The sequence below is a fragment of the Bufo bufo genome, chromosome 1, assembly GCF_905171765.1.
Source record: "Bufo bufo chromosome 1, aBufBuf1.1, whole genome shotgun sequence".
NCBI classification, from domain to species: Eukaryota; Metazoa; Chordata; class Amphibia; order Anura; family Bufonidae; genus Bufo; species Bufo bufo.
Genome location: NC_053389.1, coordinates 793,626,022 through 793,648,900, shown reverse-complemented (window position 1 = coordinate 793,648,900; position 22,879 = coordinate 793,626,022). Strand labels below are relative to the sequence as shown.

The window sequence follows — 22,879 nt, the reverse complement described above, 5'->3', positions numbered from 1 at the left end:
CGCGTGTACCCGCAGCACATACAATAAAGCGTGCTTGTATGGATTTCAGTATCCCGTGTCATTCTTGTCGTATTAATTCTTTGATGTCGGTAGCGCACAGCTCTCTCTCCTGCCCCCCATGTACACCACTGCCGGGGAGCTCTGGCCGCTCGTTTCTCAGAGAATGAAAGATTTGGGCATGTTGAAATCCAACAGCCTAATCTAGGGATGGCCAACCTGCAGCTCTCTGGCTATTGCAAAACTACAACTCCCAGCATGCCCAGACTGCCTACAGCAGGGGATGGTGGGAATTGTAGTTTTACAACAGCTGGAGAGCCGCAGGTTGGCCATCCCCGGAATCCATCTTTCATGTGGCCTTAAAGGGGTCTTCCCACCTCAGACATTAGTGGCATATTGTTAGGATGTGCCCTCAGTGTCAGGTGGGTGCGGGTCCCACCTCTGGGACCTGCTTCTATCTACAGAATGGGGTCCAGCATGTGCAGTCCCCCTCCATTAACCGCCATGGCAGCAGAGTGCTGGGTGGGCGGTCTCGTAGAGGGGAATGGGGAGGTGGGCGTACATGCGCAGTGCGCTCTCCACTATGGGACGTTTAAAGGGTTTCTGTCACCAAAATTAACCCTATTAAACTGGCTGACATTATGCTTATTGATGCCCCCGTTACTGCACAATTGTAACTTTTATGATATGCACATTAGCCTCTAGGAGCCGGGGGGCGTTGCTCCTGCTCCTAGAGGCTCCGTTCTCCCACCTCATGTCAGCCGTGCCGTTCTTGATTGACAGGGCCAGCGTTCATTTTCTCCGGCCGGCCTAGTTTGCTGGATAAATCTCGCGCATGCGCAGTCCCAGCACACAGGGCCGGCCGGAGAAGACGAATGCTGGCCCTGTCAATCAAGCACGGCAGGGCTGACATAAGGTGGGAGAACGGAGCCTCTAGGAGCAGGAGCTTAATATTAAAGGGGTTGTGAAGCGACATAATATTGATGACCCAATTTCGAGAAGAAAAAAGACTTTTATTCTTGAGAACTTCAGTGCACCGAGGGGCGTGTCCAGCACTGGAAAGGCCACGCCCCTTGATGCATTGAAGCCCTAATTTGCATAAAGGATAAAAGTCCCTTTTACCTCGAATGCCACAACCGATTTTCACAAGACAGGTATTATTTAATCAGCAGGATCAACTCTACCATCAGTGTGCCTAATTTAAAGGGGTTCTCCAGGCTTTTAATATTGATGAGCTATCCTCTGATATTGATGACCTATCCTGATTGGCGGGGTTCTGACAACCGGCACCCCCGCCAATCGGCTGTACGAAGGCAAGGTGTGCGCAGTGCATGCGCGCCGTCACCCTTCCTGCTTGCCCTAGACCAGGGAATGCCAACCTGCGGCTCTCCAGCTGTTGCAAAACTACAACTCCCAGCATGCCCAGACTACCTACAGCTATCAGCCTACAGCAGGGCATGGTGGGAGTCCTTAAAACAACTGGAGAGCCGCAGGTTGGCCATGCCTGCCCTACACATAGCAGCAGAGAGAAGGAAGGGAGACAGAACATGCACACTGCCCCCACCGTCTCCTCATACAGCTAATGGGGGGGGGGTGTCGGACCCCCGCCGATCTGATTTTAATGACTTAACCTGTTCTCAGGATATCAGTATTAAATGCCCGGAGCACCCCTTTGATGGGGTTGATCCTGCTGACAGGTGCTCTTTAAGAAAAAGTTTTGTAGGAAAACAATGAAACCTATAGAAACTGTTGTTTTGCCCTAACTGTACTCATTTGCAGAATACGGTTATTATATAATAGTGAATGCCATAAAAACAAAAGCCCAAAAAATATTTTTAAAGTTATCCATTAGATGTAACCTAAGTTCAAGAGGAGCTAAACTTTTTGATGAAGAAAGGATGGGGCGGCAGGACTCTCGCCCCTTTGGTTTTCCTCGGCTCTGCTTGGCTATTGGAGTGTGCGGCGGAGCGCTGCTGTTCCTCTGGCGTTAAAATGTTTAAAAAAAATAAAATATAGAAGTCTTCCCAACCCGACAACAAGCTTTTATGTGCGGACAGTTGTGTCGCTGGAGGTAAAGGTAGACGATGAAGCCTGCACAGCCACAGACCTCAGTAATCACTGTGCGGTAGGAGAAGAGCTGCCTCTGGTCACGGACCGCAGGTCATCACCGTATACAACGTTAGTTTCTGCATGGTGTCCTGGAGAGAGTGACCTGTGCTGGAGGCTTCATTGGTGGAATCTGCAGGACAGATTCTGTATCAGGGATTTCATGTTAATCATTTTCATACCAAAAATTTTAAAAGCCTTTTTAATAGATATTTTAAAGAAATTTGCATTTTTTTTTTGTTTTTTCTTTGCTTCCTTGTGTCTGCCTTGGTGCAGCTGCTAGGGGTTGAGCTCTAGACAGTATCAGCCTCCTTCCCCCTCTGGCAAGTCCCGGCTGTGAGGAGAGTGACTGAAAAGCAGCACTCGCCTCCCCCTATACATTCATATACACTGAGCACCAGCTGCTGCCATATTATACACATCAACATCATAAACCCTCCCAGGATCCATATCTGGAAAACTGTCTGGCACTGCTGGAAGTGCCCTCTTAGGCTACGTGACTTTCCGGCCAATTATTAGAAACAAGCGAATACTGATAAAATGGCCTATTTCATCGACAGCATAAACTAACAGACGTGAATGAGGGAGGACTACGGTAGCAATGGTTCCTCCGTAGTCGGCTTGCACCGGCCTGTGTAATCGCCAGCGCCCGCACATCAGGTAGTGTGGTACAGCCATAGCTGTGAAGGGCACCCAATCCACACAAGGAGAGCTCGTCCCAAATGTCCGGTCTTCAGGTGATGCTCAATGAACGAAGAAAGCAGAAATCCAACACAAAGGTACGAAACCTACTCTACTACAGCTCCCATGTACCCGGCCATAGCAATGTGAGGGAAAGGATAAGGGCGTCCATTTTTAGTAATTGTATTCATTTTATATCAATCTAAACATGTACTTGGCTTTCACAATCCTCCTCATATCTATGTTGTATCCTTGAGAGGAAAGAGTACAAATTCCCCAGTAAGCCTTCTCCTCACCTTCAATAAGGGTCATGGTGTGGTACAGCGACCAAAGACTCATTCACGCAGTGATTTCCATCAGTGATTTTGAGCCAAAACCAGGTGCGTCTCTAAACACAGAACAGGTGCCGATCTTTCTATTATACCTTATGGCTGCGGAGGCTCCAGTCCTGGTTTTGGCTCACAATCAGTGACGTGTGAAGGAGGCATTCCTCTTGAAGCTCATCAAGAGAATGCCAAGAGTGTGCAAAGCAGTAATCAAAGCAAAAGGTGGCTACTTTGAAGAACCTAGAATATGACATATTTTCAGTTGTTTCACACTTGTTTGTTATGTATATAATCCCACATGTGTTAATTCATAGTTTTGATGTCTTCATAGTCATGAAAATAAAGAAAACTCTTTGAATGAGAAGGTGTCCAAACTTTTGGTCTGTACTGTACATACGGGTGATACACTTTTACTCATACATATACACATCTAGACACGGTTTTACATGTCGGCACACTTCTGCATACTGTACTTAGGCTTACTTTTACCCACACACATAAGGGTAACTTACTGCCAGTGGTGGGCACTCACCTGCAGCCAGAAAAGGCGCCGCAATCAGGAACATGTCTCCTCTGCTACCTCCACAGGTCAGATTATTTTGGGAGGCAGCACCAGGCTCCCATGGCTGCTCACAATGACCACCCACTTTAAAGAAACCTGTAACTCATGCTGGAAACCGGGCGGATCCCATTAAAAAAAATAATGGTCAGTGGAGTATGGCAGTCACCGGCAGTGATCTCTCGCAGGCTGTTCCTCGGCCAGAGATGTGCAGGTAGCATCATTTTGTTGGCACCGCATACTATACATTGCTGCAAAATTATTATATCTGTAGTAGTTGCAGATATTACATTTTCATATATCTACATCGGCGGACCTTGCTTCCTTCTGGCATCATTACTATCTAACCCTAGAGCAGAGGCAAAGTCTCAGTGATCAGTGATGTCAGGGACGAGGAGCTCTGCTAGATGAAGCCATACAGGGATAACGCTCGCCTTCAGGGACGGCACCTGGATGAAGCGGGATAAGAAGATTTTTTGTGAAACTCACCTGTAAAATCTTTTTCTCGTCTTTTCCATTGGGGGACACAGACCATGGGTATAGCTAAGGCTACTTTCACACGAGCGTTCGGGTGTCCGCTCGTGCGCTCCGTTTGAAGGGGCTCACGAGCGGCCCCGAACGCATCCGTCTGGCCCTAATGCATTCTGAGTGGAGGCGGATCCGCTCAGAATGCATCCGCCTGCCAGCGTTTAGCCTCCGCTCCGCTCAGTGAGCGGACACCTGAACGCTGCTTGCAGTGTTCGGGTGTCCGCCTGGCCGCGCGGAGGCGAGCGGATCCGTCCAGACTTATAATGGAAGTCAATGGGGACGGATCCGCTTGAAGATAACACTATATGGCTCAATCTTCAAGCGGATCCGTTCCCCATTGACTTTCAATGTAAAGTCTGAACGGATCCGCTCAGGCTACTTTCTGACTTAGAAAATTTTCTAAGTTATAATGCAGACGGATCCGTTCTGAACGGATGCAAACGTCTGCATTATCGGAGCGGATCCGTCTGATGAAACATCAGACGGATCCGCTCCGAACGCTAGTGTGAAAGTAGCCTTAGAGGTATTAGTAGGAGGGACACTATGCAAATACAAAAGAGAGCTCCTCGGGCTATACCCCCAGGCTCCACCAGGAGGAACTCAGGCGTTGCAAAATCAGTAGGAGAAGGAGAAAGAAAAAATAATGGAAGCCACCGGACCAAAACCCGTGAGGTCCAACCACAAACATAACTGAACTGAACCCCTCCTGCAACAGGCAGGATGGGTGGGAGCTGTGTCCCCCAATGGAAAAGACGAGAAAAAGATTTTACAGGTGAGTTTCACAAAAAATCTCCTTTTCTCGTACATTCCATCGGGGGACACAGACCATGGGACGTCCCAAAGCAGTTCATGGGGTGGGAAAAAACATCAGCACCACCAGGAGGAACGTCCAACGGTCAAACAGGAACCACAGCCTGCAAAACCCTGCGGCCAAAGACAGCATCAGCTGAAGCCAGCGAATGCAACTGATAAAACTTCGTAAAAGTATGTAAGGACGACCAGGTGGCCGCCTTACACAGCTGAGACGCAGAGGCACGATTGCGCCTTGCCCAGGAAGCTCCCACCGCCCTAGTGGAGTGAGCGGTAATCCAAGCCGGGGAAACACTACCATGAGCGCGATAAGCCGCGGAGATAGTCGAGCGGATCCATCGCGCCACAGTGACCTTGGAGGCCGCCATACCCTTACGAGGTCCCTCGGGAATCACAAAGAGGGAGTCTGAACGGCGGACTGAGGCGGTAGCCGACAGATACACCTTTAGGGCCCGGACGACATCCAGGGAATGGAGAGCGCGTTCCTTGGGGTTTGCCGGAGAGGGACAAAAGGAAGGCAGGACAAGATCCTCGTTAAGGTGGAAGGGAGATACCACCTTGGGAAAAAGGAGAGAACCAGACGGAGCACCACCTTATCCTGGTGAAAAACCAGAAAAGGCTCCTGGCAGGAAAGTGCGGCCAGCTCCGATACCAGCCTGATGGAAGTTATGGCCACAAGGAAGACCACTTTCCAGGTGAGAAAGGTCAGGGAGACCACCCTCAGAGGCTCGAAGGGAGCCGTCTGGAGGGCGCGCAGGACCAAATTGAGATCCCAAGGAGGTAAAGGGGGGACGTACGGAGGGACCGAATGCGCCACCCCCTGAAGAAAGGTCCTCACAGGACCCAGGAGAGCAAGGGACTTCTGAAAAAAGACAGCCAGAGCCGAAACTTGACCCTTCAGGGAGCTCAGTGACAGTCCCATCTCGAGTCCGGACTGAAGAAACGAGAGCACCATCGGAATGGAAAAATGAAGGGGAGGGAAATCCGAGTTCTCACAAAAGGCAAGGAAGGCCTTTCAGGTACGATAGTAAATCCGGGAGGAAGCCGGCTTCCTCGCTCTGATCATGGTTCTAACCACTGAATCCGAGAACCCCCTCTTCTTCAGGATGGCGGTTTCAACAGCCACGCCGTTAAACGAAGTGACTGTAAATTCCGGTGGAAGAGCGGACCCCGAGACAGTAGATTTTCTCTGTTGGGAAGAGGCCATGGGGCGTCCGCCAGCATCCGAGCCACGTCCGAGAACCATTTGCCGCGAGGCCAATCCGGGGCGATGAGAACGGTCGGAATCCCTTCCGCCTCGATCTTGCGTAGAACCTTCGGCAGCAGAGGAAGTGGAGGGAAGACATAGAGGAGGCTGAAGTCCTGCCACGGAGACACCAGTGCGTCCACCCCGTACGCCTTCGGATCCCGGGCGCGAGCCAGGAACACCGGGAGCTGGTTGTTGAGCCTGGATGCCATCAAGTCCACATCCGGACGGCCCCATCGGTGGCAGACGTCTTCGAATACATCCGGATGCAGAGACCACTCGCCTGGATCCATCTTGTTGCGGCTTAGAAAGTCTGCTGTCCAGTTGTCTACTCCTGGAATGTATACTGCTGACAACACCGGAACGTGCGACTCTGCCCACAGTAAAATTCTCCTCACCTCCTGCATCACCGCCCGGCTGCGGGTCCCGCCTTGATGGTTGATGTAAGCCACAGCCGTGGCATTGTCCGACTGAATCCTCACCGGGCAGCCGGCAAGGAGAGAAGTCCAATGGGAGAGGGAGTGGAAAATCGCTCTCCAGCTCCAGGATGTTGATCGGGAGGAGAGATTCCGCCGCCGACCAAACCCCCTGAACCGTGCGGGACAGGAGAACTCCGCCCCAAACCAGGAGGCTGGCATCGGTGGTGACGATCGTCCAGGAGAACAGTAGGAAAGATCTTCCCGACGTCAGGTTCATAGGGGACAGCCACCAAGGAAGAGCTGCCATAAGACCCAGGACCCGCATGCACTCCCGGATGGAGAGACACATGCGGGTCCGACACTGGTGCGACACTGCTCCCTGGATCTGGGAGGACTTGGAGACTGGAAGAAACACATTGGCGGCCGAGGTATCCAAAACCATCCCCAGGAAGGAGAGCTTCTGGGACGGGAGGAGAAAGGATTTTGGGAAGGTGATCAGCCAGCCGAACTGTTCCAGAGTCTGAACAGTGATCTGGACCCTGTCCTCGGCCTGCGGAAGCGAGGGGGCCTTTATCAGGATGTCGTCAAGGTAGGGAAGCAAAGGAATGCCCCTGGTGCGAAGAAGCGCCATGAGCGGCGCTAGGATCTTGGTAAAGACCCGAGGGGTGGTCGTTACCCGAAAAGAAGGGCGACAAACTGATAGTGCCGGCCACCAATGGCGAAGCACAGGAATCGTTGGTGAGATTCTGCCATAGGAACATGCAGATAGGCGTCCTGGATATCTACGGAAGCGAGGAACTTCCCTGGAAGAAGAGAAACAATAACGGAGCGGAGGGATTCCATTTGAAACCTCCGCACCCGCAGAAAGTTGTTGAGCAGCTTAAGATCCAGGATCGGACGCACCGACCCCTTTTTCTTTGGGACCACAAACAGGTTTGAATAAAAACCTGTGCCCTGTTCCTGTGGGGGAACTGGGGTAATAACCCCCCGGTCCAGAAGGGAAGAAACTGCCATCAAGAAATCCGAGGCTCGGGCCGGATCCCCCGGAACGCGAGAAGGGAAAAAAACGTTCCAGCGGTCTGGACGCGAATTCTATCTTGTAACCCGTTACAATTTCTAGAGCCCAGGCGTCCTGAACATGAGCCCTCCAAACCTGCTGATAAGAGAGCAGGCGGCCCCCCACCACGAGGGGTGGGGGCGTCCCTTCATGCGGAAGACTGCTTGGGAGCAGCAGGGCTGCCATGAAGGCTGGGGCTTGAAGCAGGGCTTCTTGCGAGAGTCCTGTGACCCCCCTGCGGAGGAAGCAGACAACGTCCTGCTAGAAGAGAAGCGGCGAAAGGACTGGTACCGGGAACCGGAAGACCTGGTCCGGAAGGGGCTCTTGGACCTGGGTTGGGGAAGATGAGTGCTCTTGCCCCCAGTAGCGGCAGAGATGAACTCATCCAGCTGAGCCCCAAAAAGTATGGAACCCTCAAAGGGGAAGTTAGCAAGGGAACGCTTAGAAGAAGCGTCGGCATCCCACACCTTCAACCAGACCTCTATGCGCTGAATAACCGAGAGGGCTGAAATGCGGGCAAAGAGGGAACCAATGTTCATGGAAGCCTCACAAAGGAACTTGGAAGCCTGAGACATCTGGAGAACCAAATCCAGTGTGTCAGCAGACGAATCTTGTTCCGCCAGGTCTTGGTGGAGGCGCTGTAACCACACCGAGAGGGCTCTAGCCACCCATGCCGAGGCAAAGGCAGGCCGCAGGGACGTGCCCGCCAGTGAGAAAATGGATTTGGAAAGACAATCTAGGCGCCTGTCCACAGTCGTCCGAACGCGCCTCTAGACGCGGGGGAAGCGGAGTCATCCGAGGAGGGATGCTGCCGCTCACGCTGCCTCTTAGCGGTCAAGCGTCCTCTGTGGGAACCACTGAGAGGAGATGGAGTGGTTGGTGCAACAGGATTGGAAACTGCCATACGTTCCATAAAGGACATGGCTGCCTTGGCGACTAAGGCCAAATCAGCAGCCTGGACTATCCTGTCCAGGGGCAGGGCAGGAGGCACAGAAACCAGAGACCGAAAGTGGCAGAAGACACTCCTTACAGGACCCAATTGTGGTCCTAGAAGAGGTCTTGGCAGACTTAAGGGGGGCCCCAGGCTAAGGCATGGTGGCAACCAGAATTAAAAGCTAAAAGAGTCCTACCACCCAGTCAACAGCACAGACCGGAGAGGAGCAGGGAGCAGCCACGCGAGTGAAGAGCTTCTCAGCAAGCTGCAGCAGCCGCCAGAGTGAAGCGCAGAGGCCCCACCCCCACAACGCGTCACACCGCCCCCTTAGAAGCGCGAAAGGAGCGTGTGCGCTTTATTAAAAGAAATGTCCCCCGGCGCCGCGTAGCGGGGGTTATTGAAAGGAGACGCGGCCCCAGAAAGAAGCAGGAGGCCCACTGCCGGCGGGTGCTGCTGCGGAGTGGTAGGAGCGAAGCCGCACCGGCGCCAGGCTGAGAAGCCGTGCCCCCTAGAAAATCCCGACGGCTGAGACTTCCGCCCTCCCCAATGGGAGAAAGGTGTCACCCCCTGCAGGGAAGGAGTCTCAAAAGGTCCCAGAATAGTGCCTCCAGATACCCCCTCCTGACAGAAAAAACATCCATTCCCCATTCACCCAGGCGGCAAGGTAGTGGGTGGGTGGGTGGGTTCGGGTCAGAGGGGATTTCAGCCATACTTATCTGCTCCTGCAGATCTTCTCCCTTTGTTCCGTACCAGCAGGGCTCACCTCTTCAGACATCTGACTCCCTGAGTACAGTGCTCTGGATGGAGGGCAGCATCAGGTGACCCTGGGGCTGGTGGGATGCCGGAGCTAACAGGTCTAGCTGGATCTACTTGTCTTATTGGGGGGAAAAAATTGAGGCAGCCAGGCAGCGTCCAAAGACGGCGGCGGGCACTCCACGGGGGACCAGGAAAGCGCTATGCTGACCTGTGTCCCCATCTACAAAGAAAATAACAAACCGGGGTAGATTAATACAAGTGTCACCCTCCTTCACCGGACACTAAGCAAAGACTGAGTTCCTCCTGGGGGTATAGCCCGAGGAGGAGGAGCTCTCTTTTGTATTTGCATAGTGTACCTCCTACTAATACCTCTAAGCTATACCCATGGTCTGTGTCCCCCAATGGAATGTACGAGAAATATTATCGTTACCTGCGCTGTCCACTAAGTATGAGGTGCTGGGAAAGTTAATACATCAGTTGAAGTTGCAAGCAGGGCAGAGGTTTCTTAGGATTAGGGTTCGGCGGTGGAGATGGTATGATGCTCCTACTATTCCCACCCCTGTACCCCATCTCTGAGGAAACCCCTCAACAGCAACATGAAGACCAAAGATGGTGGGAGGGCAGAAGGGCACAGAGGGAGGGCAGGACCCTGCTGGAGACGAGGGAGAGCAGCGAGAAGCCGGTTTCTTTTTTGTTTTTCTTTCTTGGTAGCACCGGAGTGTACCCCACACTAAGAACTGCAGCTCCGTACAATCCTTATAGTTACTGCTGGAACAACCCCAGCAAGCACACATTGTATGCAATTAAAGCTCATATAATCTATGGTTAAAGGGGTTTTCCAAGATTTTCTTTTTACCGATGACCTGCAGGACCCCAGCAGATCAGCTGTTTGAGAAGGCACCGACGTTCCTGTGAGCACCGCAGCCTTCGCTCAGCTTTTTTTTTTTTTTAGTCCACTGACCACACGTTTATTGGTCACATGACCAAGTAGAAGTGAATGGGGCCAAGCGTGATACCAAGCATAGCCACTATACAATGTGTTGTGAGAAGGCTGCACTGCTCACAGGAGCGCCGCCTTCTCAAAACAGCTGATCAGCGGGGGTCCCAGGTGTCAGACCCCTGCCGATCAGATACTGATAGGTCATCAGTACAATAAAATAAAACCCTTGGAACTAGTAGGGCTGCAGTAAACAATTATTTTAATAATATTCTATTGATTATTTTTTTTTTTTACGATTAAGAGAGTACTCTTATAAGAATAAATGAATTAAGACTTTGTTTTCCTTTATAAAAACTCATCAGACCCCCTCCTGCCATCAGTCCACAACACCCTTCGTTCCCCCCCTGTGCGATCAGCCCAAGTGCATCAGTTCCCCCCCAGTGCCATCATCTGTCCTCCCCCCACTGTGCCATAGTTTCTGCTGCCCTGCTCCTCCTGACACCCGGATTTCACAGCGTCATTGGATGCTATGACGCTGTGCACTCCAGGCGCCCGGCCTTAGTCACGCCCCATCCCTTCGGTTTCACCAACTTACCTTTCCAGCAGGGACGCCGCCAACACTCCATCGTTCCGCACTGCAAAGTGTCCGGAGGCCTCCTGCTGGAAAGGCGAGTATTCCAAGCGCAGCGGGAGTAATAGCAAGCGCTTCACTCCCACTCTGTGGTCACATGACACAAATGAATCTTCGGGGCAAAAAATTTGCATTGAGGATTTTTTTTTGTGTCCACATACTCGATTTATAATAGTTTCAGCCCTACTTGGAAAACCCTTTTAAAATTAATCATATCTGATGAGTGGGGCTCAAATTGGCCGAGTACTGCAATCTCTTCTTCAGTCTTAGACATCACTTCCATTGGTCACATGGCCTTTGTGCAGCTCAGTCCCATTCAAGTGAATGGAACGGAGCTGCTGTACAAAGTACAACCACTACACAATGTATGGTGCTGCACTTGGCATACCATGGAGAGTCTGCAGCCCCCTTTAAACTGATGATCACCAGGGAAGTCAGACATTGCCATTCAGATATTATCTATCCCTGTTGATGGGTCACCGAGGTTTAAAGGGGCTGTCAGATTTATTTTTTACGTTAGCAGGGACAGTGTTATAATAATAATATACTCACGGTCCCAAACCCTCTCGACCTGTGCTGTTGTAATATTGCGGCTGCAGCAGTGAACACAGCACGAGGCTGGCTGCAGCTGTCACGTGTTATATAGGCATAAAACAAAAATGTAGAAGCAGCACCACTCGGTCCCTGTTGATGTATCCTGATAGATGCAACAGCCTCACCAATGGCCCTGGATCCAACGGCCGTAATATATGGATAAATGCAGACGGTATCAGCAGCATCTCACATCATCATCGACTTTTATTAGGACTTCAAAGCAAGGTTTCGGCTGATATACAGCCTTTGTCAAGCCTATTCACATTGTATTACATCCATATATTTCTAGTAAAAACAAGTGCACCCCCCCCCCCCCATCCAGATTATCCAATGCAGGCAATGGTATAGACTGACCAATGAGAATGCATGTTTACTCAACCCCTCTTTAGCCTAATTTACCTATATGTCTCACCTGAGTGACCACCGATCACCCTATAGGTCAGAGCTGGCCAACCTGCGGCTCTCCAGCTGTTGTAAAACTACAATTCCCACCATGCCATGCTGTAGACTGATAGCTGTAGGCTGTCTGGGCATGCTGGGAGTTGTAGTTTTGCAACAGCTGGAGAGCCTCAGGTTGGCCAGCCCTGCTATAGGTCAACCCCATCATCGCATGACGTCTGTAATTGCTATGCAACAAATGTGGAGCCAAACATCAATTGCCATGTCTGGCGTTCCTCAACGCTCTGTGCGCATGTCTACACCGCTGTCTAATCACTCACGTCATCATCTGTACATATCTTTGTGGGTGTACGTGAGTGATTAGACCCAGTGAGGAACGCCAGACATGGCAATTGATGTTTGGCTCCACATTTGTTGCATAGCAATTACAGACGTCATGCGATGATGGGGTTGACCTATAGCAGGGCTGGCCAACCTGAGGCTCTCCAGCTGTTGCAAAACTATAACTCCCAGCATGCCCAGACAGCCTACAGCTATCAGTCTACAGCATGGCATGGTGGGAATTGTAGTTTTACAACAGCTGGAGAGCCGCAGGTTGGCCAGCCCTGACCTATAGGGTGATCGGTGGTCACTCAGGTGAGACATATAGGTAAATTAGGCTAAAGAGGGGTTGAGTAAACATGCATTCTCATTGGTCAGTCTATACCATTGCCTGCATTGGATAATCTGGATGGGGGGGTGCACTTGTTTTTACTAGAAATATATGGATGTAATACAATGAATAGGCTTGACAAAGGCTGTATATCAGCCGAAACCTTGCTTTGAAGTCCTAATAAAAGTCGATGATGTGAGATGCTGCTGATACCGTCTGCATTTACCCGTGTTATATAGGCATGTCACTGTCACTGCTGCAGTCAGAACAATGAAGCCCGGCAGGTAGAAGAGTACGCCAATAAGTAGATTTTTTTCTTACCTCTTTATACAGCAGAGATGACATTTCGGCACACAGCAGTGAGTCGTATCATGACTACTCCAGACTCATTAGGGTGGGAATGTATTCAGGGCCAGGTTTCAGTTTAATAAGACAATACTCTATACAAGTTGATAACACAAGCATTCATACAAAACTGGAAAATAAAACATGCCCCACATAGGGGAAAATTAATCTTGAGGGGGGGGGGGGAAAAAAAAAAAAAAAAACGTATGAGGGAGAACAACATAAAAAGACAGGATCTCTATTCCTCCATGTGGCAGACGGGTTTAGGTCAGAACTGCCCTCATGGCAGATACACGCTCAGGTAAGGGTCATTCACCACCGGCACTGTGTGAAGAACCTACGTGGAAAGTCTTTTCTTTCTCTTGGTAGTAAAGAAGTCCAGAAAGGGCTTGTATAATCCGCGGTGAAGAGGGGACGGCGAGAGGAGCTGCAGCAAGGTGTGCGGTCAATACACATTCTTCTAGGCCGAGCCGCCCCCAGAGGCTGCGACCGGCACAAGTCCATGACTCTCCGCACTATTTCACCAGCGGCCGGGTTTTGTCATCATCACTGCACTGATGAGCTTTGTATTTTTTCACCTCGGCCATGTACTGTGCCCATGCTCCACCCTTATGTGTCAGGATCTGGAAAAAGGAAGAAGAAGAAAATGTCAGTCACCATTGCGCGCAGCGATATGTATCCAGCAGAATGCGGACTCGAATACAGTGAATGGTGTCTGCATTGGAATTGCAAACAGATGGTGCACCTAGTCTTTACAAGTTATCCCCCACTGATCACAAGAACAGGAGCCCCCCCATACCCCATTGCTGCTCCCTTAAAAGGACAGTAACGGCCAATTGCACATGTGTATGGCCACTCCATTCATTTCTATGGGAGTTCCAGACATAGTGGAGTGCTGTACTCTGCTATCTCTAGAACTCCCTTAGAAATGAACTTGTACCAATCCAAATACCCCTTTAAAGATGCAACAAATTTATTATCCAGCGAGAGCCCCTGTGATAAATGTGGGACATTGTCAGGTCTAGGTTTACACCGTCCTACCATTAGACCTCAATAACACATCTGCAAGGAGTGGTTCAATACTGGCATTCTCTTCTATAGGGCTTCCACAACGTGGCGCTTAGACCTCTGCACACACTACATGCACACATCCATCCTAGTCCACAGTACATTAGTCTCTGCACTCCGGGAGATCTCCTAACACGGGGTGTACACGGCTGATTGCCTGGAACAAGCATTCCTACAGGAACTGGTTCCTGATAATCTAAAGGCGGCGCAGATCCCCGATGAACTAGCGCAACGTTCATGCGGATGTCTGAAGCATTTCTGGGCAGCAGGTGGCACGCTGCAGCCTGGAAACAATGCAGCTGTAGAAGGACAAACACAGCAGCCATCGCTCGTCCTCATACTGTGGAGGAGATCACTGCACGTAAAACCAGCTCTTTACCTCCACTGACTTCCTTCCTGACAATCATCTATATAAGTAATGTATACAGTGGGATGCTATAATATACTATATGCTCCTGCAGGATGAGGGGGCTATTAACAGGCCGCACACTATTACAGGGACACAGTCATCCGGATTTCACTTAATGAGCTGTTAACATCACCACGTCAGTCTCCACGATTTATATTACAATATACTAGTATTACTGCCCTGTGTTTGTAATTTGTCTATAAAATTGCTTTTATTAATATACAAATTACCTAAATAAGGAGCCCAAGGGGCTGTCCCTCTGTCCGTTGGAGCCCAGCCGCACCCATTACTTGGGAGCCCAGAACCGCCCCACTGCTAATTTATTCACTCCTTCACCGACGTAATGTTTGTGCAACGCCCGTAATCCCGCGCGGTGTCCAGAACTCATTGCGCATGCTCCAGCTTCACTCGACCCGCTCCTGCGTCCTCTGCTCTTCCTTTCCGGGTTGAGCGAAGCTTGCGCATGCCAATGAGTTCTGTGAGGCTGATGTGTATCCAGGGCGCATGCGCGGGATTACAGGCGTTGCACAAACATTACGTCGGCGAAGAGGAGTGAATAAATTAGCAGTGGGGAGGTGCTGGGCTCCAACGGACAGAGGGACCGCCCCTTGGGCTCCGTATTGAGGTAATTTGCATATTAATAAAAATCCATTTTATAGACAAATTACAAACACAGGGCAGTAATACTAGTATATTGTAATATAAATCGTGGATGTGGTGATGTTAACAGCTCAGTAAGTGAAATCCAGGTGACAGTGTCCCTTTAAGGTTGGGCAGTGGGTCGAGCCTCGCTGGATCAGACAGTATGAATACATGGACCTCCAGGATTAGTCAGGCTCCAGCTTTCTGCATCACTTCCAGGAGGCTCCAATGCTATACAATAAGGGCCCAGCTCTATGGTACATTTCAGACCCTCCCATCGACAACCCAGCATTTCACGACAAACACGTCTCACCTCTTCATCTTCTGTCTTTGGCTTCTTGGCTACAATGCCCGTCTTCAGGGCCAGCTTTGCCCCTCCTCTACGCTTGCCCACCTGGGGGTGGAAGGGACAGAAGACTGCAACCGTTATACGAGCCCTGGCAGCCTCTCTGTGTCCCTCTATATAACAGAATATAAGGGAGGCCTGGGTTAGACAGGCACAAGACTCTCCCCACCTCCAGACAACGCCACTCTCTTCACCAGATCCTAGAGATGGGGGGTAGGGGGGAAAGCTTGTGGAGATCAGCAGGATTAGGAGGGGCTGCTTCATCCACATTAAGTACAAATACAGACATGTATTCACCGGTGCAACAAGGAGAAGAAAAAAAAAGAAGAAAAAAAAGAGCCCTGTAAAGTGGGGGAACCCTGAAACCCAGCACTATACCTCCAGGGGAGGCGCACTGCTGCTGTGGTCCCCCACCCCTTTACATGGGCACCTGCATAGTGATCATATATAGTGCCCGTTACATTCCCGGCTTCTAGAAGTTTCCCTTACATTACAGAGGCCGGTCCGCTGCATACACTGCACATTCTAGGAAGGGGGCGCTCACGTCACAGCCAGACAGATCTGCTGCAGAAATGTCTGACTGTAAGAAGAAAATTCTAAAGCCCATTAGATGTAAGGGACGCTCCCCAGGGATCAGCTGTACCAACGTCAGACGTCACTGAGGGACACGCACAGACCCCGATCTCTCCTGTACTACTATACAGGCCTGGGGCAAACTCTTATCATTTTCTTTCAAGAGGACCTTCATTGTAGACTGCTGGTCATTCAATCATAAAATTCTAGTAGGAATAATTAAGGAATGGCACAACAGAGTGATAACAGATGCTCAAGAATTGTTACTACATGGAGAATGCAAGTAGTTACTATAACAAGGTGAGCTACACATAGAGCAGGAAGAGCTGAGCAGATTGAGGTCGTTTATGGGAAAACATTCTGAAAAAACAGTCATTTATTCATATACGGCTACTTTCACATCTGTTTTGTGCTGTCTGGTTTTGAGATCTCGCACAGGGTATCAAAGCCGCAGCGCGACGCTTCAGTTTTGTCCCCATTCATTGTCAATGGGGACAAAACTGAACGAAACGGAGTTCACCAGAACGCATTCCGTTTCCCATGATGGACAGAAAATCGCTGTAAGCGGCGTTTGTGTGCAGCATGGGACACTGAACACGCCACCCACTGACTTACAATGGTTTTAGATCCGCCATGTTCAGTCTCAACATAACACAAACGGATCCGTTCTGAACAGATGCAGGCGGTTGTATTATTTGAAAGGAAGCAAAAACGCAGATCTCTAGACCGGACAGCAAAAACGCAGATGTGACAGTAGCTGAAGTCTCCGCATTTTCTGCCTCCAGTTGTACACGTGGAGGTGTTAGCAGTGATCATAAAAAGCGTGAATCCACACCGAATTCAATCAGGAAACACGGCCCAGGTGTCCGTTTCATTTGCCGGGCCATGACCTGACTATCATGGTAATTTAGGACACAGAAGGGTCTGTCTGACCGCAGTGTACTCCTATCATCATGTGAGTACACTGCAACAGCCCCGTGGTGTGTACACAGACGTAGCAGTCAGTCCCTCAGAGCTGCACACAAGGGCGGCTTGAGTTTAGAAACAGATATAAATGACAAGTTTTATAGCTCTGCAGGAAAAGAGTCTGTATATGAATCAGCTCAGCTCCATAACATGCCGCCTGCACTTCTCCTGACACATTCTTGTATTCCCCATGATGTAACAATTCTGTAGCGGGTCTCCTTTTAACTCTGTGCCATGCAGTTCCTCTGTTATTCCTCCTGGAAATTTACAAATAAATTAACAATCAGCTTTAAGGCTACATTCACACAACTTCAGTAAGCAGCATTTATCATGTAGAGAAAGTTACTACAAGGCACTTACTAATGTATAGTGATTGTCCATATTGCTTCCTTTGCTGGCTGGATTCATTTTTCCATCACATTATACACTGCTCGTTTCCATGGCTATGAACACCCTGCAATCCATCAGTGGTGGTCGTGCTTGCACGATATAGATAAATGTGCCAGTCTCTCTGGTGGCCAGGACCATAGGAGTGCTCATAGGCTGGAGCTTTTTCCTATAGTGTGCAAGCACAGCCGGACATTGTTGGGACGTTAAAGGGGGTTTTACAGAAATAGAAATCTTGACGACCTAGCGTCATCAGACTGGTGTGGGCTCAACTTCCAGAACTGCCACCCATCAGCGTCTAGCTATTAAAGCGAACCTTTCACCAGGATTTCACCTAATAAACTATTACCAGCGCGCGCCTGAATAGAAGACAGGGAGGCATCGGGGACGGACGGCGCATGCGCAATTCACTTACAGGATCGCGCTTCAGTCCGCGCGATAGACTGGATCGTGCTGCTACTGAGACCAACGGCGCATGCGCCGCCAGTACAAGCGCGGTCCCGGCGACTGAGCCGGGTGTCAGTTACACTAGTTAGAGGAGGGGTTAAGGCAGGGGAGGTACAGCCCGGAGTGAGGGAAGGGCTACCCCCTTGACTTCTACCGTGACTGCAGGAGCTGGAGACAAGGACTTTATAAGTCGTTTTTTTCATCAATATACATCCCAGGAAAGCGGGACAAGAATGCATTTAAACAGAATGAGCATAATCTATAAGGTACTGGTAATAGTTTATTAGGTGAAATCCTGGTGAAAGGTTCGCTTTAAAGGGTGGGGTGTGGGGGTACCGAACGTCAGACCCCCACCCATCTGGTATTCATGAGCTTTTGTAAACCTATATCTGTAAAGAATAAATCAAGGCATAAAGAATCTGTAAAGAATAAATACATTTTGTAAACCTAGGTCATCAGTATTAAGAAGGGTTGTCCAAGTGCTTCTACCACCAGAAATACTGTTATGTAGCTGACTGATATGTAGTGCTGACATTAACGCATCGCTATAACAGTGTGTTTCTAACCTTTCTCCCTGCAGCCGTTTTTGTTAAAAAAAAAAAATCACTTTTACGATATGCTAATGAGCCTCTAGGTGCTATGTGGGCGTAAAATCAGCACCTAGAGGCTCCGTCCACTCACCCATTATCCCGCCCAGGTCCAGTGTTGTGCCCGCCCCTCCTCTTGATTGATGCCACTGTTCCCTGCATCGTTGGCAAAATCCCGCTCCTGCGCCGTTCACTTCTGTCTTCAGCGCAGTGAGTGAAGGCCGCTCTCCTGATGCCGGCTTCCTCACTGTGACGTAGTCGGCGCAGGCGCAGTGAGGAATCCGGCACCAGGATCGCATCATTCACTCACTGCGCCGAAGACAGAAGTGAACGGCGCAGGAGCGGGATTTCGCCAACGATGCAGGGAACAGTGGCATCAATCAAGAGGAGGGGCGGGCACAACACTGGACCTGGGCAGGATAATGGGTGAGTGGACGGAGCCTCTAGGTGCTAATTTTACGCCCACATAGCACCTAGAGGCTCATTAGCATATAATAAAAGTGCTTTTTTAACAAAAACGGCTGCAGGGACTAACGTTAGAAACACACTGTTATGTAGTGCTGACATTGGCGCATCGCTATATCAGTCAGCTACATAACGGTATTTCTGGTAGTAGAAACCCTTTAATGACCTATCCTCCTGACCGGTGGATGTCTGACTCTCAGCACCACATGCCGATCAGCGCTCAGTCCCCTTCCTTTGCCAGAGACGTCACGCTCATCAGTCACATGACCTAGGCGCAGCTCAGCCCCATTCAAGAGACTGCAATATCAAGCGCACCATACAAAGGATGGCACTGTGCCTCTTCTAGCTGTGGATCTGCAGGGGCACCAGGAGTCACTCCCCAAAGATCATGATCAGTATAGGACATGGGGGTTTTCTGAGATTTTGATACTGTTGATCTCTCCTCTGGAAAGGTCATCAATATCTGATCGGTGGGGGTTTTGCTTGTCACCCATCACTGTCAACTGGAATACAGTTTTTAAAGGGAACCTGTCACCTCCAAACACATATAAAACCGACATCATTACCTTACAGTAGCCTCCAGTCTGTTCTTCCATGGGTTGCTGCATACTGTAAAAAAACGCATTATTAATCACCCTTCTTGCTATCCTCAGAGTCAACTTGAAGTCAAGGAGGTAACGGCCTCCTTGCTTCAAGTAAAAATAAGCCTGCCCCTTACCCGTCCTCTTCACTTTGATTGACATCCTGCCTAGAGGCTGGGATGGCGCAAGTCGCGTGCATGCCCGATGCGCTCTATGTTACTGTGCGATCCCGGGTCCGGCTCCCGCAGTCAGCCGGCAGCTTTGTTCTCACTGCGCATGCGCCGGCCATTTCAAGTGTGCGCGCGCCCGGTGTTTCTTTTGAAGTGATATATTTGTGTCCCTGAATAATGTTCCTAAATAGTGTAATACCTGATGCTGGTGAGGTCGGAGGCAAAGCGTGACCACTGGCCTGCGTTCTCCTGCGCCTGAAGCCAGTGATCACACTGATGCTGCGGACAAGAAACGCTGGGTGCGCTCGCACACACTTGAAATGGCCGGCGCATGCGCAGTGAGAACGAAGGGCCGGCTGACGGAATCGGGATCGCCCGGTAATCGCGATCCCAGCCACTAGGCAGGATGTCAATCAAAGTGAAGAGGACGGGTAAGGGGCAGGCTTATTTTTACTTGAAGCAAGGAGGCCGTTACCTCCTTGACCTCAAGTTGACTCTGAGGATAGCGAGAAGGGCGAATAAAAATGTGTTTTTTTTTACAGTATGCAGCAACCGACGGAAGAATGAAAAACATCATTGTGAACAGGCTGGGAGCTAATGTAATGATGTCAGTTGTATGTGTGTTTTGGAGGTGACAGGTTCCCTTTAAAGGGTTAGTCCGAGTGTTTAAAGGGAACCTGTCACCGGGATTTTGTGTATAGAGCTGAGGACATGGATTGCTAGATGGCCGCAATATCCAGTCCCCATAGCTCTGTGTGCTTTTATTGTGTAAAAAAATTTATTTGATCCATATGCAAATGTCCCTGAGAGACGTCCAGCACCGCCCTGCATCCTCCGAATCTTCTCCTTGCTCCCCGACGTCAGAAAGCTAGAGCGCCGTAATCTCGTGCATGCGCAGTTCCTTCCCTTAGGCTGATGCCAGCACAGGGAAGGAAAACTATGACAACACTGCGCATGCGCTAGCTCGCGCATCACGAGATTACAGTGCTCTAGCTTTCTGACGTCAGGGAGCAAAGAGGAGATTGTGAGGATGCGGGGCGGTGCTGGGCTCCTTCACGCTGGACTCATCTTAGGGTAATTTGCATATGGATAAAATCGGTTTTTTACACAATAAAAGCACACAGAGCTATGGGGACTGGGTATTGCGGATGTGCTAGCGGCCATCTAGCAACCCATGTCCTCAGCTCTAGACACAAAATCCCAGTGACAGGTTCCCTTTAAAAGGGTTTTCCAGGATTTTTATACCGATGACCTGCATATGGTTAGGTGATCTGTGGGGACCCGACACCTGGGACCCCCGCCGATCAGCTGTTCGAGAAGACACTGACACTCCTGTGAGTACCACAGACTTCCCTAGGCCGAGTGACATCACGCTCATCGGTCACATGACCTAGGCGCAGCTCAGCCCCATAAGAGTGAATGGGGCTGAGCTGCGATACCGAGTACAACCGCTATACAATGTGCGGCGCAGCGCTTCGTGAGCTGAGAGAAGACCGTGGTGCTCACAGGAGCGCCGTCACTACCCTCGTCACTTCCTGTTGTGACGCAGCCGCACTGGACATGACGTCCCCAGCTTTGGAAGGAGGTGTGAGCCACAGGCGCACAGCGATGGGGTAGGGAAATTTCACACCAGAGTTGGGGAGAAGGGGCCACCTAATGCGCATGCGCCGGGAGCCTCAGCAGCGGTTAGAGGGTAGAAAAAAAAAACAAAACCACAGATCAGTGCACAAGCACGGCTAACTACTCCCGTCGCGATACACCGCGCGTGCGCACCAGCGGACAGGGAGATCTCTTATACCGAACACCACGCCTGCGCAGTGTGGGGGTAGGGAGATCTGATGGCCATTTGTCCTGTTAAATCTCCCTACCACTCACTGCGCACGCGCGGTGTCTGATCTGGAGCCAGCTGAGAGGTAAGGCAGAAGCGCATTAGGTGGGCCCTTCTCACCAACTCTGGTGTGAAACTTCCCTACCCACGTCGTCGTGCGCCTGCGCGGTGCACCTCCTTCCAAAGCTGGGGACGTCATGTCCGATGCGGCCGCGTCACAACAGGAAGTGACGAGGGTAGGGAAATTTTACAGAACAGCGGTGTCATCTCAAACAGCTGATCGGTGGGGGTCCCGGGTGTCAGACCCCCACCGATCCAGGTGATCAGTATAAAAATCCTGGAAAACCCATTTTAAACACTGACCACCCCTTTAAGTCCTGGGTAACCCCTTTAATAACACCCTCATCTCAGCCAGCTTTCCTGACATGGTGGCACAGGTCATCGATCTCTGTATCAGTGGTCTGCAGCCTCAGGCTCCCCAGCTGCTGTGAAACTACAAGTCCCAGCATGCCCTGCCAGTGTGCAGAAGCTCCAGGCATGCTGGGGCTTGTAGTTCCACCCCAGCAGGGGCCAGGGGTGTATGGGGGCCCCGGGCTTCTCACCAGGATGACGGGCTTCCTCGTGTCCGGCTCCTTGCTCTCCTCCTTGCTCCCGGCCTCCATCTTCTTCTTGAAGAGCTCCAGGAAGCTGCCGTCATTAGCGAACAGATTCACCCCGGAGACCGAGGGGTGGTCGGCCGGGTAGGCCGCGGGGTCGGGCACAGCAGGCTGGGGGTTCGGGGAGGATGGCGGCGAGGCGAGCAGCGGCGCCTCCTCCACTTCCCCAGGCGGAGGAGGAGGTGGAGAGTCCGGGGCGGTGGCCTCCTCTCCCGGCTCCTCCGCTTTTACCGTCACTACTCTTACCGGCCGCGCCGGGGCCTCTGCGGCCTCCTCTCCTTCCTCGTCACCGTCTTCCTCCTCCTCCTCAGGCCGCGGACTTTTTTCCGCCATTTTGAGACGATGAGCGGGCACTTTAGAAAACGCGAAAAGCGTTAACCTGCAGCGGGCTCCGCCTCACCCGCATAAAGGTCGCCTTTCCACGGAACTCGCCAAGACTAAGAGAAATGGCGGGAAACTACGTTCAGAGCTATTAAAATGGCGGACTGGATCGACTTGAACGAAGTCGGTAGGGGGTGGGAGTGAAAATTTTGCATGGAAACCCGGTGGCCAATGAGAAAACGCTAAACTTGAAACGTTGCCCAATCAAAGACGCCGGTAAAATGACAGACAGCTTCGTCATCCAATAGACATAGCCTTCTTTGGAGTAACGTAGCCAATCAGATGTAACTACAGTAGACGCTGTTGTTAGGAAACGAAAGCCTATTGGTTGCGACATTGCCCTATCGCCTGCCTTCCAACTTGTGATTGACGTCCAAATTGGCCAATCACCGT

The 22,879-nt window shown here is 50.8% G+C and overlaps 1 protein-coding gene across 1 annotated transcript; it reads right to left on the bottom strand.

Annotated features, from left to right (window-relative positions):
- Window positions 1-13,173: 13,173 nt before the first annotated feature.
- TRIR (telomerase RNA component interacting RNase) lies at window positions 13,174-22,639 on the bottom strand. Its single transcript, XM_040415050.1, has 3 exons — window positions 22,052-22,639; window positions 15,413-15,493; window positions 13,174-13,603 (listed from the first exon to the last, which is right to left on the bottom strand). Exons 1-3 carry the CDS (start codon window positions 22,436-22,438, stop codon window positions 13,496-13,498), a joined length of 576 nt encoding a protein of 191 aa, XP_040270984.1. The 5' UTR covers window positions 22,439-22,639; the 3' UTR covers window positions 13,174-13,495.
- Window positions 22,640-22,879: the final 240 nt, after the last annotated feature.

Coding starts and splice junctions, on each gene's coding strand:
- TRIR (XM_040415050.1), bottom strand. CDS start 22,438: ATGGCGGAAAAAAGTCCGCGGCCTGAGGAGGAGGAGGAAGACGGTGAC. Junction 15,494..22,051: donor CGAGGAAGCCCGTCATCCTG/GTGAGAAGCCCG, acceptor TTCCACCCCCAG/GTGGGCAAGCGTAGAGGAGG. Junction 13,604..15,412: donor CAAAGACAGAAGATGAAGAG/GTGAGACGTGTT, acceptor TCCTTTTTCCAG/ATCCTGACACATAAGGGTGG.